The following is a 13,645-nucleotide window of genomic DNA, read 5'->3' on the forward strand; positions in this document are numbered from 1 at the left end:
TAGATCATTACTTGTTTGTAAAAGTTAATAGAAAATACTCAACAGAACAAAAGAAACAGAGAAGGTTTCTTATGGCTTCTGACTCTGCCCAATTTTTTCAATCCTATAGAAGACTGGAATACAAATTTGCAATCCAGTTTGATCACAGGATAACACAGAACTGCAGGGAATAAACCAGAGGGATCTGTTATATCTATATGTATAGCTGCAGGAACAGAGCTGCTATGTGTTCTTCTTGTTCCAAAAGCCCATCTTTATGTGCTTAACCACTTGTTAACTTCCCATATGCGCCCTGCATCTAGAACTGAACATGGGTTTGGTTCACCCAACAATCCAAGCTCAATTCTAGTTCAGCCTGCGCTACATAAACGTTTTTTACCCCCTGCATTCACCACCTGATGAGCTCGCTGTGCCTTTAATGACTCCTAAACATGCTATGTGATATAAAGGTTTTTGTTTCTCAAACTAAAACTGAAGCACTTAGATAACCTGTGTATTGATAAAAACAACCTTCTGATCTGTCCCATGTTACAGATTTTAGAGAAGCTGAAATTAGTTCCTCCGAGTAGAAGTGGACCTGCTTCCACACTTCCAGGGAACTTACACACATGTGAAATCAATTGGATCTGCCCCAGTATTTGAGAAATACTCATAGAAAATATGTCTGTGATATAGGGTTTAGTAAAGATAGGTGGCTTAAGTTAACTGCTGTCTGTTAGGCAAAACTTTATTAATGAAGTACTATCACAGGTTTCTGTGATATAAAGACCTCTCTTGATAAAAGGAGAACATTCTGTGGGTACAGGAAGTTTCAAGGATACTTAGGGCCATTGTCACAAATTTTTAGGTTAAGCCATGTCAAAGGAGGATCAGTGGACATGACAGACAAGATTAGAAAAACTGTCATATCTTTAGCTCTCTGGCATTTTTACAAGACACTCTGCAGCTAGTAAAGACACTTACCTGCAGATTTTCCACTTGCTCATAATGCTGATTTCCTGAAGGAGGATGACAATCTTCAAGATGTCTATGAAGTCCTTTAAGAGAATTCAGCTCATTTTTAATAGTGTGTATTTCTCTTCTCATGTTTTCCTCCTGTAATAATTGCAAGTACACAGAGCACACCAACACTTTACTGAATGTTAAAATAGGTAAACCAGTGTTTTTCAAAGGTATGAACAGCTCAGCAAATGAAACTTCATCCTTAAAGAAAGTACACTAAGGAATTTCTTTGTACAAAGTAAGTGAGCTCTTTCAAACCAAAATTTTAACTACATTTCCATTACAGATTATAGCTTTTATTAAGTGGTTTGGGATTTTTTTTTTTTTTCACCATTTACTGCTAGTAGCAATGCTCCAGAAAAGTGAGATTTATATTTGTAGCTTTCTTCCTTTTTGGCTCCAAGGTAAATGTAATATTCAAAACTCATTCTCTACCTACATTGTCAAGAAACCACAACAGCAAATAATTTGCTTAGCCCTTTACTTCTGTAAATAGCCTCAAGTATCCAATGCTCCCTCAGAAAATATGTAACAATTAAATTTTTGTATTTAGAACTAACAGAATAGTCCAAACTACAACCTGTAAAAATAATCTAAGGGCAATTTTACAGAAATATCTTCACTTAATTTACAAAGATTTCCAGACCAGTGTTAATTTTATCCTTGATGATTTACTTTAGGAGACAAAATTTCTAGTTATCCATAGCAGAAATATGAAAAGGAATAACAATTATCTTCTACAGAACAGATGCAAATGTTCCTGAGAATTAAGCAGGACAATTTCCCATGTCTATAGAGAAAATTGTGGTATAAAATTCTCCAAGGAATCAGGGAAATCAAATTTCAGGGAACTGAGCATCAGAACAGCTCAGATATTTTGTGATCTCATGGTTGCAGTCATGCCCATAGTGGCTACACTCAAAGGAGTGAGCCTTAGACAACAGGATTACAAGGACAACTTTGCATTATTTCCCCACAGCTTCCTTGGAAATCTATCTACCAAAATCAAAACCATTCTGGCAGCAAGTGACAAGAACACAGAAATAAAAAAGACAGACTATTAAACAAATGCTGCTAAGAGTCTGGTTTCCACACATTAACCAGATCTTGTCTTATTGAAGTGGTATTAATCTTTCCTATATCTAAACATGCATTTATTACTGAAGACAATTTTTACAGCTATAATATTTTGCTAATTGTTTTGGATTAAATAATTACTGAAGTATTCTTTAAAAGTAATGAGGTAATAGAAAGAATGTCAAATACAGAAGACAAACTATTGTTTAGGTGTCCATCCACAAAGGTGAATTTACTAAGGGGACATAGCAGACACACACCTTTTCTTACCCCCTTTCACCCTCAGTCTACACTGAAGAATTCCTTTCAAATCAGAACTGCAGGAAGAGCACCGACCCTTTAGAGCACACAAGTCAACCTAAATCTACCTTGAAAAAATATTCATTTCTAGAAGTGTCTGTATTACTGGAGAAGAAATGAGTTGTTTTTATTGCATTATTTCTGTGATATTTTCTTGGCTTTTAGTGATTACCTGAAATGCTTGACAACTATTCAAAAAAACTTTTAATACTAAAGCATTTAATTTAATAAACCTACATCATTTTTCCAAGTTCTTAGTGCCTTTTCGTGCTCATTCTGAAGATTAAGGAACTTTTCTTCATTTTCCTTTGCCTTCTCCCTTTGCAGCTCATTATCTCTTTCAAGGGCCTGCAATAAAATTAATTATCCAAAAAATAATCAATACCACATTAATGAATTTTGATGTGCTTTATGTTGCTTGGACCTTTGCTTCTAACATGCTGCAAGAGCCATACAGATCAGTGGTAATGTGCTATCTCAACAATAATTTTCATAAATTAACAGAAAGGTGCTTATAGTTTAGCTAACAGGAAACAGGGGGAGGTTATGAAAAAAGAAATGGCTATAAAAGGGTATAAAAACACTTGCCATTATTCAGTTTCACTGCATAAGTTTTAATGTGCTGAAAAAGTAATATAAAGTCCAGAGATGAGAGATATGAAATGTAGCATAATCCAGAGCCACTGTACTTAAAGAAAAAACTACTGTATACTGACAGGAAAAAATTATTTTTATAATCAGTTTTTCTGTCCTAAATTGTTCATTATAAACTATTCAATCTTTACATTCTAAAACATACCTACTGCAACATGAAATATGTATCTGATTATGCTTTAATTTATTTTTATTAGGTCACTGAAATAGGAGTGTATTGAAATAACAGTAATATTAAGTTTATACCACCATAACTGTACTGGCAACAGTTTTGGGTTAACTCTTTCACCATTCCTATGCTAAATTAAAGGAGTCTTGTGTAAATCAGTGGCAACTTCACACATGTATCAGATACTTTTGGAATTTATCCTGTCATATTTTTATCGCAAACAATATGGAAGATAAGAGTCACTGCATTCCACTGCCTGCTATATAGATGACACAAATATATTTGATAATGCAAGCATAACTTTAATGTATGAGCTGTATGACCAGCTACATATTTATGATTCTACTGAGCATCTTTGAAAGTCCACTTGAAAAATGTTATGGAGGCAATACTCAAATTCCTTTTTACTAAATCTTTTAACCAAAAATGAGTCCACTTTTTGATTCAGTTAGCACCAGTTTTAAAATGTCTATGTTAATTTAGCCAAACTATTTTAAAAAAATATATTTTACAGGTACTAATACTAGAAAAATTCAAACCACCCTGCACTTTTGTACACATGGGTAAAGTGCATAAGAATATAATGGATCTTCTTTGACAGATTACGTATTTCCAAAAATGGGACAATTCAGCAATGCATTGTCTGAATAATCCCACTCTGATATAGCCTTTTTCATGCAGTTGTATAAATCAGGAGTGCAAGACCTCCTCTCTTTGATGAACCTGCTCTTAACTCCAAGGATGCTTTTACTTGCACCTGAAATGCAACTCCTCAGTGATGGATGAGTATAGTTATTCATAGCATAGCTCTTAGGGCAAAGTCTCAGAAGTAGCAGATGTATGGAACTGATCACATGTTAAAGCCAGTTGTACAGGCAGGGGGATACCTGAATTCCTTGCATTCTCAAGTATTATGTCATCTCTTCACGAATTTTTTTTTGAAAAGTTATATATTCATCTCCCTATTCTTTAAGTTCAATCTGATGTTTTAAAAAATACAAAAAAATGCAAAATAAGAAGCTAATATTGTCTCATTTCTTGGAATATCATGGTAATTGTATCAAACTGAAAAAAAAGGTCTATTTACATCAGTTTAAGTAATGAAGGTTGAACCAAGAGCCTCTTATTGGTTATCCATGCCTTGTAACACCCATTTCATCTAAAGTATTTATGCCTGAAGTTACCTTTGAGGACTGCACTGAAGCTTTGATGACCAGCAGTGGTTTGTGCTGTAGTTAGAACAATCAAAAACAATAATACCTTCCCAATGTCTGATATAAACAGACCAAATCAGAGCAGGCTCTCATCAGAACTAGCATAATTGCAACCAGAAATCCATTTTTGGCCTGCACAGGCTGCAAAAGAGATTTGTCCTCCATTCATACCTTAACAAGAAGAAAATAAGCCATACTTGTAGACATTTATGTGCAGTCTTCAAAGAGAAGATTCACAGATACCATTTACTGTTTTAGCTGGAGCTTTAAGGCATACTATAAACTTTATCTGAGAGGGGAAACAATAGCTCAGAAGTGCTATGGAAAAAAAGCACTTTAAAATACACTTGCTATTCAATAGTCCTGACACAAAGGACTAAAGGGTTCCTGTATTATGAAAGTCAAAGTCATCCTCAGTAGGTTATATATTATCTCCAGCCTCTGTTTTAATCTACAAAGCAATTCTAATTATCTTTAAAAATAAAAATAAAAAGCACATTACCTTCCTACTTTAACAAAAACCAGGATTGTATGAATAGCAAGTAATCCTGCTGTTTCACTGGACCCAATATACAAATAAGAGAAGCTACAGAAAATCATGCCACCTTAGGCAATTCTAGAGCCAAAGGGTTTCTCAATTAATCTTTGTAAAAATGTTGCAGATGCTTTAATTCCTAGGGAGATTTTACCCACTTTCTGGTGGAGAGCATAGCTCACCTTCAACCTTACTTGTTTCATCAAAATACTGAAGTCCTTTGTCTATATTATGGCAGAAGGCAAACTATTTACCCCTGTTAAGAGTAAAGTCTTACGGGAAGTGAATAATTCCAAATTAGCATAGCATCATTCATTGAGAAACAAAAGTATACATCCACACTGGAAGTTGAGTTTGAAACTAACTGGACTCCTAGTTCAAAACCTTGGCTTCAAAGAGTGGAAGAGCTGTGGTTATGTCTGGGCAAAGTATAGATAATAATTTTTAATAGTCCAGTCAGTGGTTGTACCTGAACTCTGCATGAAACCTCTGATGGGAATGGATATGACCTTAATCTTCAGTGCACTAACTGCTACTGAAATATGGAATCAGAACTGTTCTGAGCTGCTTTGACAGGCTGAAAGAGTGTCCTAGAGTGAATTTATGATGCTTGTGTCCTCAGTCATCTGTTCTGTTTATGCAGAACATAAAGTTCTCCAATTTTAAGACTGGTTCTGAGAGTGAAGGGGGAGGGAAGCAGCACACAGGTTGTTTGCAGAAACTGCACTTGCTCTCCTGAATCCTTCTCACCCACTTGGAACCCTGCTTCCTGAGAATTTCAGACTTTCTATGCTGACAGGCACTGACCCCCAGGAGAACTCTGCATTGACCTGAGGCTGTGGAGAAGGTTTCCAAAATGGAATGACAGAACTGGGATTGTGGGTGTGGACTTTGGATAGAAGTGTGTAACATCACAGGGTGGAAAACTTAAGAGTTTAAGGTTTTAGAATATAGTAATATATGTAAGGTAAGATGGAGGTTCTAGGGCAGTAGCTGGTCCTTCTTCTTCACCTTCTTCTTGGGTGGTTTTATGCAAACGGATAAGAAGTCTGCATTGTGGGCCACGGGTGGTTGGTTATTGGATTAAAAATGAAAATAATTTAGGTGTCATTTCTTAATTGGACAGTTTATCCTTAAAAGGCCTTGTAGAGAGGGAGATAGGGCTCCATTTTTAGTTTGTTGAAGTGCTGTAGAATTCAGGGTTGGTGAGACTGTAGAATAAGAACTAATAAACATCTGAGTCCCAACAAGAAATACTGTCTTGTGCATTTAATCCTGACCTTGGCAGAAAAAAGAAGCAAAAAATCTGCACCCACTGTGCTGTCTGCAGCATGGACAACAGAACAGAATTCTCCTTTGCTTTTAATTAGTTGGGTTTGTTGAGTTAGCTGAAACCAGAAGTTTTTTGGAACTGTTCAGCTATTGTTCAGTCTAGTAACACGAGCACTACCGTCTGGGGCACCACAAGCTACACTGCACACACCAGACTCAACCCCAGAGAGACTGAGGAAAAACTGAAGACACACAAAAATACTCTGAACTACAGAAAGACTTTCTGAATTTGCCATCTCTTCAGAACAATGAGAAGTTTCATTGTTTAGTATTATTCATTTTTCCTGTTTATGAGTACTTTGCTTGTTAAATAAACAATTTTTTTCCACTTTTCTCATGGGAAACTTATGTCTCATAATCTGGTGGGAGGAGAGGCTGCTTAAATTTGCTTCTAAAGGGACAACTTAAAAAGTTTCCTCCTGAAATTTGCCCTAAACCAAGACAAAGGGGAACTGAGGAGTGCTGCAACTCCACACTTTCCAGTGTGACTACTTCCCATCTCTAGCATAAATATGATGCCAGAAAACACAGCAAGAAAGGGTCCTCTGCTTTAGTAAAACTGAGGACAAGATCATGCTATGAATGAAGATCTGAAATTTGAAATGTTGCACAGAAATGTGTATCTATATGAAAATTACAAGAAACAAAAGTCATAAAATAATTTGCTTTCGGTATTTGCAAGCAACTCTGTTCTGATTTTGCCCTCTAGAAATGGCTGCTGAGAATGGCAACCATGATTTACTTTAGGGAGAGAAGAGGGAAAGCACAGCCTTCAAGGTTTGTGCTGACAGTTAAGGAGCTGAGGGAGCAATGGAAGTGAGGTCAAAAGTTCTGAAAGGCACACAGATGTCTTTAACAGCCCTGGACTTAAAAAATACATAACAGATAATAACAGCTTGTCTAATCAAGAAAAATCTGACCTGATAGTCTTCTTTCAATGCATTTAATTCACTTTCCATTCTAACATTCGTTTGGGTTATTCGCTGAAGCAGCTCCTGCACACACTGTAGAGAGCTGAGAATTTCCTTAGTAATACAAACAGAACAGAATATATTGAGCAAGATTTTGTTTCTGGAGTTTAAACATTAGATAATTTATGTCTTTTATAGTAATATTTTTTAAAATTCTGTCAGTTTTTACAAAATCATGTGTGTAAAAAAAGGTACTCCAACCTCAACACTACAGAAAACTTGTAGGGAGAAATCAGAACAACACCCATTTTTCTGGCCTTTTACCTTGGAGAAGTTAACATTACTATAAACTATTATAACATTCTTTTCCAGAGAATTTTCCTATAATTAAAATTATATCCTCTCCATCTTTATACATTCTTCAATGTAAATCTGGATAAAATATATCTAATCCAAACCTCCTGTGATTTTTATTCAGGACAAACAGAATACTTTTGTCTTACCATATCACAGGTCTGAAAAATATAGAACAACCAAAAGAAATTATTCCATAAATGGATCACCCTAACATGAAATTATTGTGTGTCTCCTGAATTAAATCCTAATACATGTGAACTACCACCCACTACCTTTGCATCATATGGTGCAGCTATATCATGTCAGGGTCTGAACTTTGGTGGTACCTTCCTCAAGACTGCATTGTTACTTCATGAAGGGGAAGTTGTAAAAGAAGAGACACCCAAAGGGAGCTGATTTGAGTTGATAAAGGTGCCATGGGTGCTACAATGAAGTGTGTTGCAGTCTGCTGGCAACTGAGCCATTTTTTATTGAACACTACAAAACACATTTCCAAAGCTTGAAAAACAGAGTGAATGACCCAGACAAGCCAATTATCACCCCCTCAAGACCACTTACAGCAGTTACTAAAAGAAGATATGCACAGAAAAAAACCTGAGTTTTAGGCAGAAAGGAATCTTAGGTGTACTCAGTTGCTTCAAAATAAGAGAGGAACATATTATTAAAGTATTTGACATACTTGCAAAGTCTTTTCAAATTATTCTAGTTTTGGTTCTACTGTGTAAAAAGATACTGCTATTTAATAAAAATAAAATCAATATTTTAGTGTACTCTCATTCCTTTTCATGCATGTATAAATCATATTTTTTCACTGAAGGTTAATTTATTTTTAGTTCAATTTTACATCCAGAAGACTGAAGAGCTGTGGAATGGCTTTGCCAGTGTCACCCAACAGGTCAGTAGCAGAGTTGGCCACATCTTTTAAATCTAGGACAGTTTTCTCTCAAATAGACCAGACTGCTTCTCTCACACAGTTTAGTACAAATCAGCTGTAATTTAGATGGTACTTCTACCCTAAGACTAAGAACCACTGAAGCCAGCATTTCAGTTAATCAAGGTGAATTATGAGTGCTCCACAGCACAGAAATCCATGTCTTCAAACCCAAGCACTTGGAGGAAACATGAAGCTCATCTCTACATTAGAGCTCTCTCCAGACAGTACCAAACCTCTCCATGTGTCCAAACTAACCTACCAAACAAACCCTAGCAATTCACACAGAACAAGAAAGAGATGCAAACCAGAATCCTTCTCTAAGATAACACAGCAAATATGCTCCAGGAATTATGCTCCATTCATCTGCACAGAAATCCCTTTAGTGCATTCAGGGCTGGGAGAGTAATGAGGCCTGAGTCTCTCATCTTTTTCCATGTTTTTATTGGCAAGTATTTTTTAAAAGCAGGCTCAAAATGAAAGCAGATTTTTATAAATTGGAAGAGTGCTGCTGGATGAGTGCTCTATGGCCATGCCAGCAAGACTCTGCTTTTGTCCCTCCCTGGCACCAAGAATGACACACTTCTCTGACCTGTGCCCTTTTCTGAACTGTAGAGTGAAAGTTCTGCCACTGTTCAAGAAAAGGAAAAAAAAACAATCACCCCTTTAATGGTTAAGATTCTGCAAAGCAGTGTCTTACATTGTTATTACAGGGAACACAATTTTTTTTTATACTTGACTCCATAGCATTTTCTAAAAAGGATTTTTCCTGGAATATACCTGAGTTAGCAAGAGACGACAATCCTACCTCTGTTCAGGGATGTAAAGGTGTTGCTTAATAGTCTAAATGGAACATCATTTCCTTCGTGTACCATTGACACGTTATTCCCATTTCACCTGGTTTCAGTACCAGCAATGTTAGAATAAACTGCTGGCAACCAGAAAGCAGAATAGCATTTTATGCTAGCCTTACTGCTTATTTATACTGAACCAACATGTAGCCAAGTGTTTCATGGGAATATCAAATTTCTCCCATCTGAACTCAAAGTCAAAATGTAAGACTTGGAATAGAGTGTCAAATAATGGACTTTGTTCTGGTAATACTTTTTCTAAAAACTGAGCAGAAGATACAACTTAGGCCAGGATTGAAATATTTCTGAAGTGTAAACAAGTGAAATTAACTAGTTTTTGTAACTCAGTATAATAAGAAACCTAAGTACGAAATGTAGCACCTACGTTCTTAAGTGATTTTTAAGTAGTGAAGCTGTACTAACAACTCACCAGCTTTTCTTCTTTAATGTGAGTGTTTTCTTCTTGAACTTTTTTACTGACTGCTGTCTCCTTAAAAAAAGAACATGAAGAACAGTGAAAGGCATTTTAAATTAATGTCTATTTTTAAACAATATTGTATTAATGTGATATAGTGAATCATCATCAGGCTACTTAAAGAAATTGAATGATTTTTTAATGTCTTTTCACCCATTATTTTACTAAGAAATTACATTGATATTCACAGTGCATTTATTTCCCTAGAAAAGGTTATAGTGGAAATAACTGAAATATATTGTATATGCAATATAGTAGAAAGGAATCACTAATCTGTATGCATCAGAGATCATTGCTAGGAGGTTTGCTGAATGAAGCCATATTCAAATAATTCCAAAGAATAATCACCAAAACTTTAATTTGTTTAAAATCCAAAATACCATTCTGATTTTCTGTTGCAGTTCTTGAAACTGTTTTTCCTTGACTGCAAGATTGATGTTTTCTTCTCCCACCCTGTACTGAGAGGTGACCTTGGACCTTATCAAGTCTGTAGTTACTTTCTTCAGTTCCTTAACACAGGAAACACATATAAATAGTTCATCCAGTATAGGCATTGCAATTCAAAACAGAGACAAATCTTTTAAACTGTCCTGGTCGTGCCCTACTTTGAGATAATGTATGGAAACAACAGAATAAATTACAGGTACTGAAATGTGTCAGACTGACTTATTAAACTTCAAACTTGCCACACGTGACTAAAAGTTTATTTTCACAGGTAAAATGTTATTGTGCCAATTTCACTCTGAAGTATTTACTTAATCATTTTATTATTTTCTCTTCCAAGAGGTGTATTAGAAGTGGACATTGAGTTGGTTTTGGTAAAACCAATGGGTCTTATGGGTTCTTTACCCATATCTACAATAGGAATTATTATTGTAACTATGGTGTACATTCTTGGGAATGAGGAGGGGAAAAAAAAGGAGAACAGTGATTATCTGGTAAAAACAGGAACTGGCTATAAATTTGGAGGATCTTTGCTTTTCCTGAAACATTAATTACTTAATCTCAAGAGAATGCTAAATTACTTTTATATTAGAAGGTTCTATAGCATGATGTCTTTGATTTTATAGCCTTTATCCGCTTTTAAATATCCTGCGGATTTTTTGTAGGGTTTTTTTGGGGTTTTTTTTTGTATCTGTTTGGTATCAGTTATTCAGAGCTTCTAGTGCAGCAAATAAACAGCAAATGCTTTGATCTCATTAAATTACAACTTATAGTTCCTGGAGCCATAAATATTGTGCCCTGCTCTCCCCCTCCCCTCCCATCCTGGTGCAAGGTAGTCTGGTTAATATCGCTCTCTCCTTGAGCACTCTGACGTTTACTCAGACAAATAGCAGAGGTTATGAATGCTCACAGATAGCATCAAGAATTCTCCATGATGCCATAGTGGTGAACCAAGCATTCAGAATGGTCATAGTTTTATCTAACAACTAAGTTTGGTCTGTTTAACTTTTCTTCACAAAACTGGAATTTCGGTTATCACACACAGAATTATCACAGACTGGTGATTAACTGTTCTGGACAAAATCATAGAACAGTACAAAAGAAGAAAGAAAGATTACATTGCAGCTGAAATTCACAAAATTTTATGGAAAATACAAGTATAGGTAGCACTTTTAAATAAATCATTTTTTTGCTAGAGGCTTTATTTCTCACGTATCTTAGCCATAAATTCAAAATTATCTAGTAAGTCCTAAGTGTAATTGAAGAATCAATTTCATAATTGAAGGCCAGCAATGCCTTACAATTATTCTATTTTGTAAGCTAGGTTTTCCCCATCTTCTGCAACAGAGACACATTTCAGTTGTACTGCTTTTACTAGAAGGCTCTGTCTGTAATGAACATGCTAGGAGAGCTCCTGCTGTTAAGTGGCAGAAGGTGCAAGCAACTCTAATTTTGTGCAAGTGCAAAGGTGCACCATGGCAGCCTGCACAGAGGTGCAGAAGAGGGACAGAGAGCCCAGCTCACAGGCTGGGTACCACACCAGCAGGTGCAAAAGCCTGCCACGGATCTGATGCCACCTGTTTTCCAAAAGTCAGCCTTTATAGTGTGCAGAAATAAACTTATTTTGTCATGGGGAAAGCATGAGTCGTGCCCTTGAAGCAGAAAAGGTGACTGTATTTTTTTTCATTGCAATGGCAAGTGGGTGTGTACAATCCATCTGGAAGCAAACCCAAATCTACTAATACAAAGCTGTAGGCAGGAAAAACCAAAACCAACAAACAACCAGAACCCTATACAAACTCCCAAAAAATCCTCCACAAATGAAATCGCCAAAAATAATAGCAAAGTTTTTCATGGTGAGTGAAATCACAAGGTTTGTAGCCGCAAAAATAATTTAAAAAATAATTTTCTACACACTACATGTGTTTTCTTTTACTGTGAAATTAATTAAAATGTCACCCCAGAATTTTTGCCTTTTTTTTTTTTTTTTTTTACTAGTAGCTTTTTCTCATTATTAAAATTACAAGTAGCATCCAAAAATCTATAAAGTATGTTGAATGTGAAAAACAATTTTATCAGTTCTGGGGTGCATTGAGAGAGAATGATAAAGCTCTAAGCCCATTCCCCTGATCTGTTGCTAGCAGCCAATGCTTAGAGGGATATGGCTTCAAAAACACTTCATGCCAATAGAAGTCAAGAGTGTCCCAAAATCCCAGTCCTGCACCTTAAACCTGCTTTCTTTCTCCAAGTTGGTCTGAGCTAAAACTTCCACTTTTTTGATTTTTTTTTTTGTTTTTTTGTTTTGGGGTGTTTGATTTGGTTTTTTTTTTTTTTTGGTTGGTTGGTTGGTTTGTTTTATGGGGTTGTTGTTTTTTTTTGGGGGGGGAGGGGTTGGGGTTTTTTTGGTTTGGTGATTTTTTTTGTAAAATCTAGTTTTGTTCAATGCAAAAAATTAATTCCACTCTCCCTTGAGGTGACACAAATACATGTTCCAGCATAAAGAAGTGGTGTTGGACTGGAAAAGCAGCCAGCACAAGCAGATGTATCCACTTCCCAAGACTGATAGCCAATGAAAACTTTACCTGTATTCAAAATTACATTTATATCCATTTGCTCTCTTCCTAGATTGCTGCAACCCTCTTGTACTCTTCTGGGTCTTGAGCAGCAGAGTTGTTTCTTAAGCAGCAAAATGACAGAAATCTTTTTCTTGGCGAGATACTAATGCAAGCACTTTCAAAGTGGTTGAAAAGAATCCTACCACACTGAGTATCAGAACGTTCAAATCTAAAAACAAATGTTACTGAAAGGAAATTTTGCCACAGTCCATTACATTAAAATTTAGGAACTGGACTTGAAGCAGGTAATGGAGATGTAATTACGACCTCTTTAAATAATATTTCTTTCCTGAAACTCCAGAAGAATAAACCTGTGCAGAACAGACCTCAATTTCATTCAAGTCTACTGTTGTACATATTTAACACTTTCATAACACACTTGCAATTTCCTTAAAATTGGAGATTAGCTTATTTATATCCATAAATGTTAAATAGCACTGACTTCACTAACTTCACATTCCCATTAAGAACAAGTGTGTGAGATCATCCAGGTCTGAGTGAAAGTAATGGCTGTGATAAGAGCTGACAACCGAATTAAGATTTTAGTACCATGGATAGTCATTCCCATTCCAGCACTGAGGCTACAGAGGAAAGAAGTTTGAACCCAGAAGTTGTTAGAGCTGTTAGAGGTCAGTCAAGTCTCCAAGGCAGATAAAACCAGCCTCAGAAGTTGTCCCAAGTTGTGCTGTTGATATCATGACTTCTTTCAGCTATGTAGCAAGTGAAAACAGCCTGGTAATCCCTTTTCAAAACTCTCTCCTAAATATCCCAGTTCAGA

At 36.0% G+C, this 13,645-nt stretch overlaps 1 protein-coding gene across 13 annotated transcripts in view; it reads right to left on the minus strand.

The window, feature by feature from the left end:
* The window catches only part of CCDC73 (coiled-coil domain containing 73), a 72,400-nt gene that overhangs the window by 11,683 nt on the left and 47,072 nt on the right, over positions 1–13,645 (minus strand). For 10 of the 13 annotated variants that reach the window (XM_085579639.1, XM_085579636.1, XM_085579637.1 and 7 more), the window contains 5 exons: positions 10,189–10,317; positions 9,764–9,823; positions 7,204–7,308; positions 2,617–2,727; positions 964–1,095 (listed from right to left, as the gene is read on the minus strand). In XM_085579639.1, coding sequence (XP_085435765.1) covers positions 964–1,095; positions 2,617–2,727; positions 7,204–7,308; positions 9,764–9,823; positions 10,189–10,317 — 537 coding nt within the window. The remainder of the gene's footprint in view (positions 1–963; positions 1,096–2,616; positions 2,728–7,203; positions 7,309–9,763; positions 9,824–10,188; positions 10,318–13,645) is intronic. The other 3 variants (XM_085579643.1, XM_085579641.1, XM_085579647.1) reach the window with 3 other exon arrangements.

The sequence above is a fragment of the Lonchura striata genome, chromosome 5, assembly GCF_050655825.1.
Source record: "Lonchura striata isolate lonStrDom1 chromosome 5, ASM5065582v1, whole genome shotgun sequence".
In the NCBI taxonomy this organism is placed as follows: domain Eukaryota; kingdom Metazoa; phylum Chordata; class Aves; order Passeriformes; family Estrildidae; genus Lonchura; species Lonchura striata.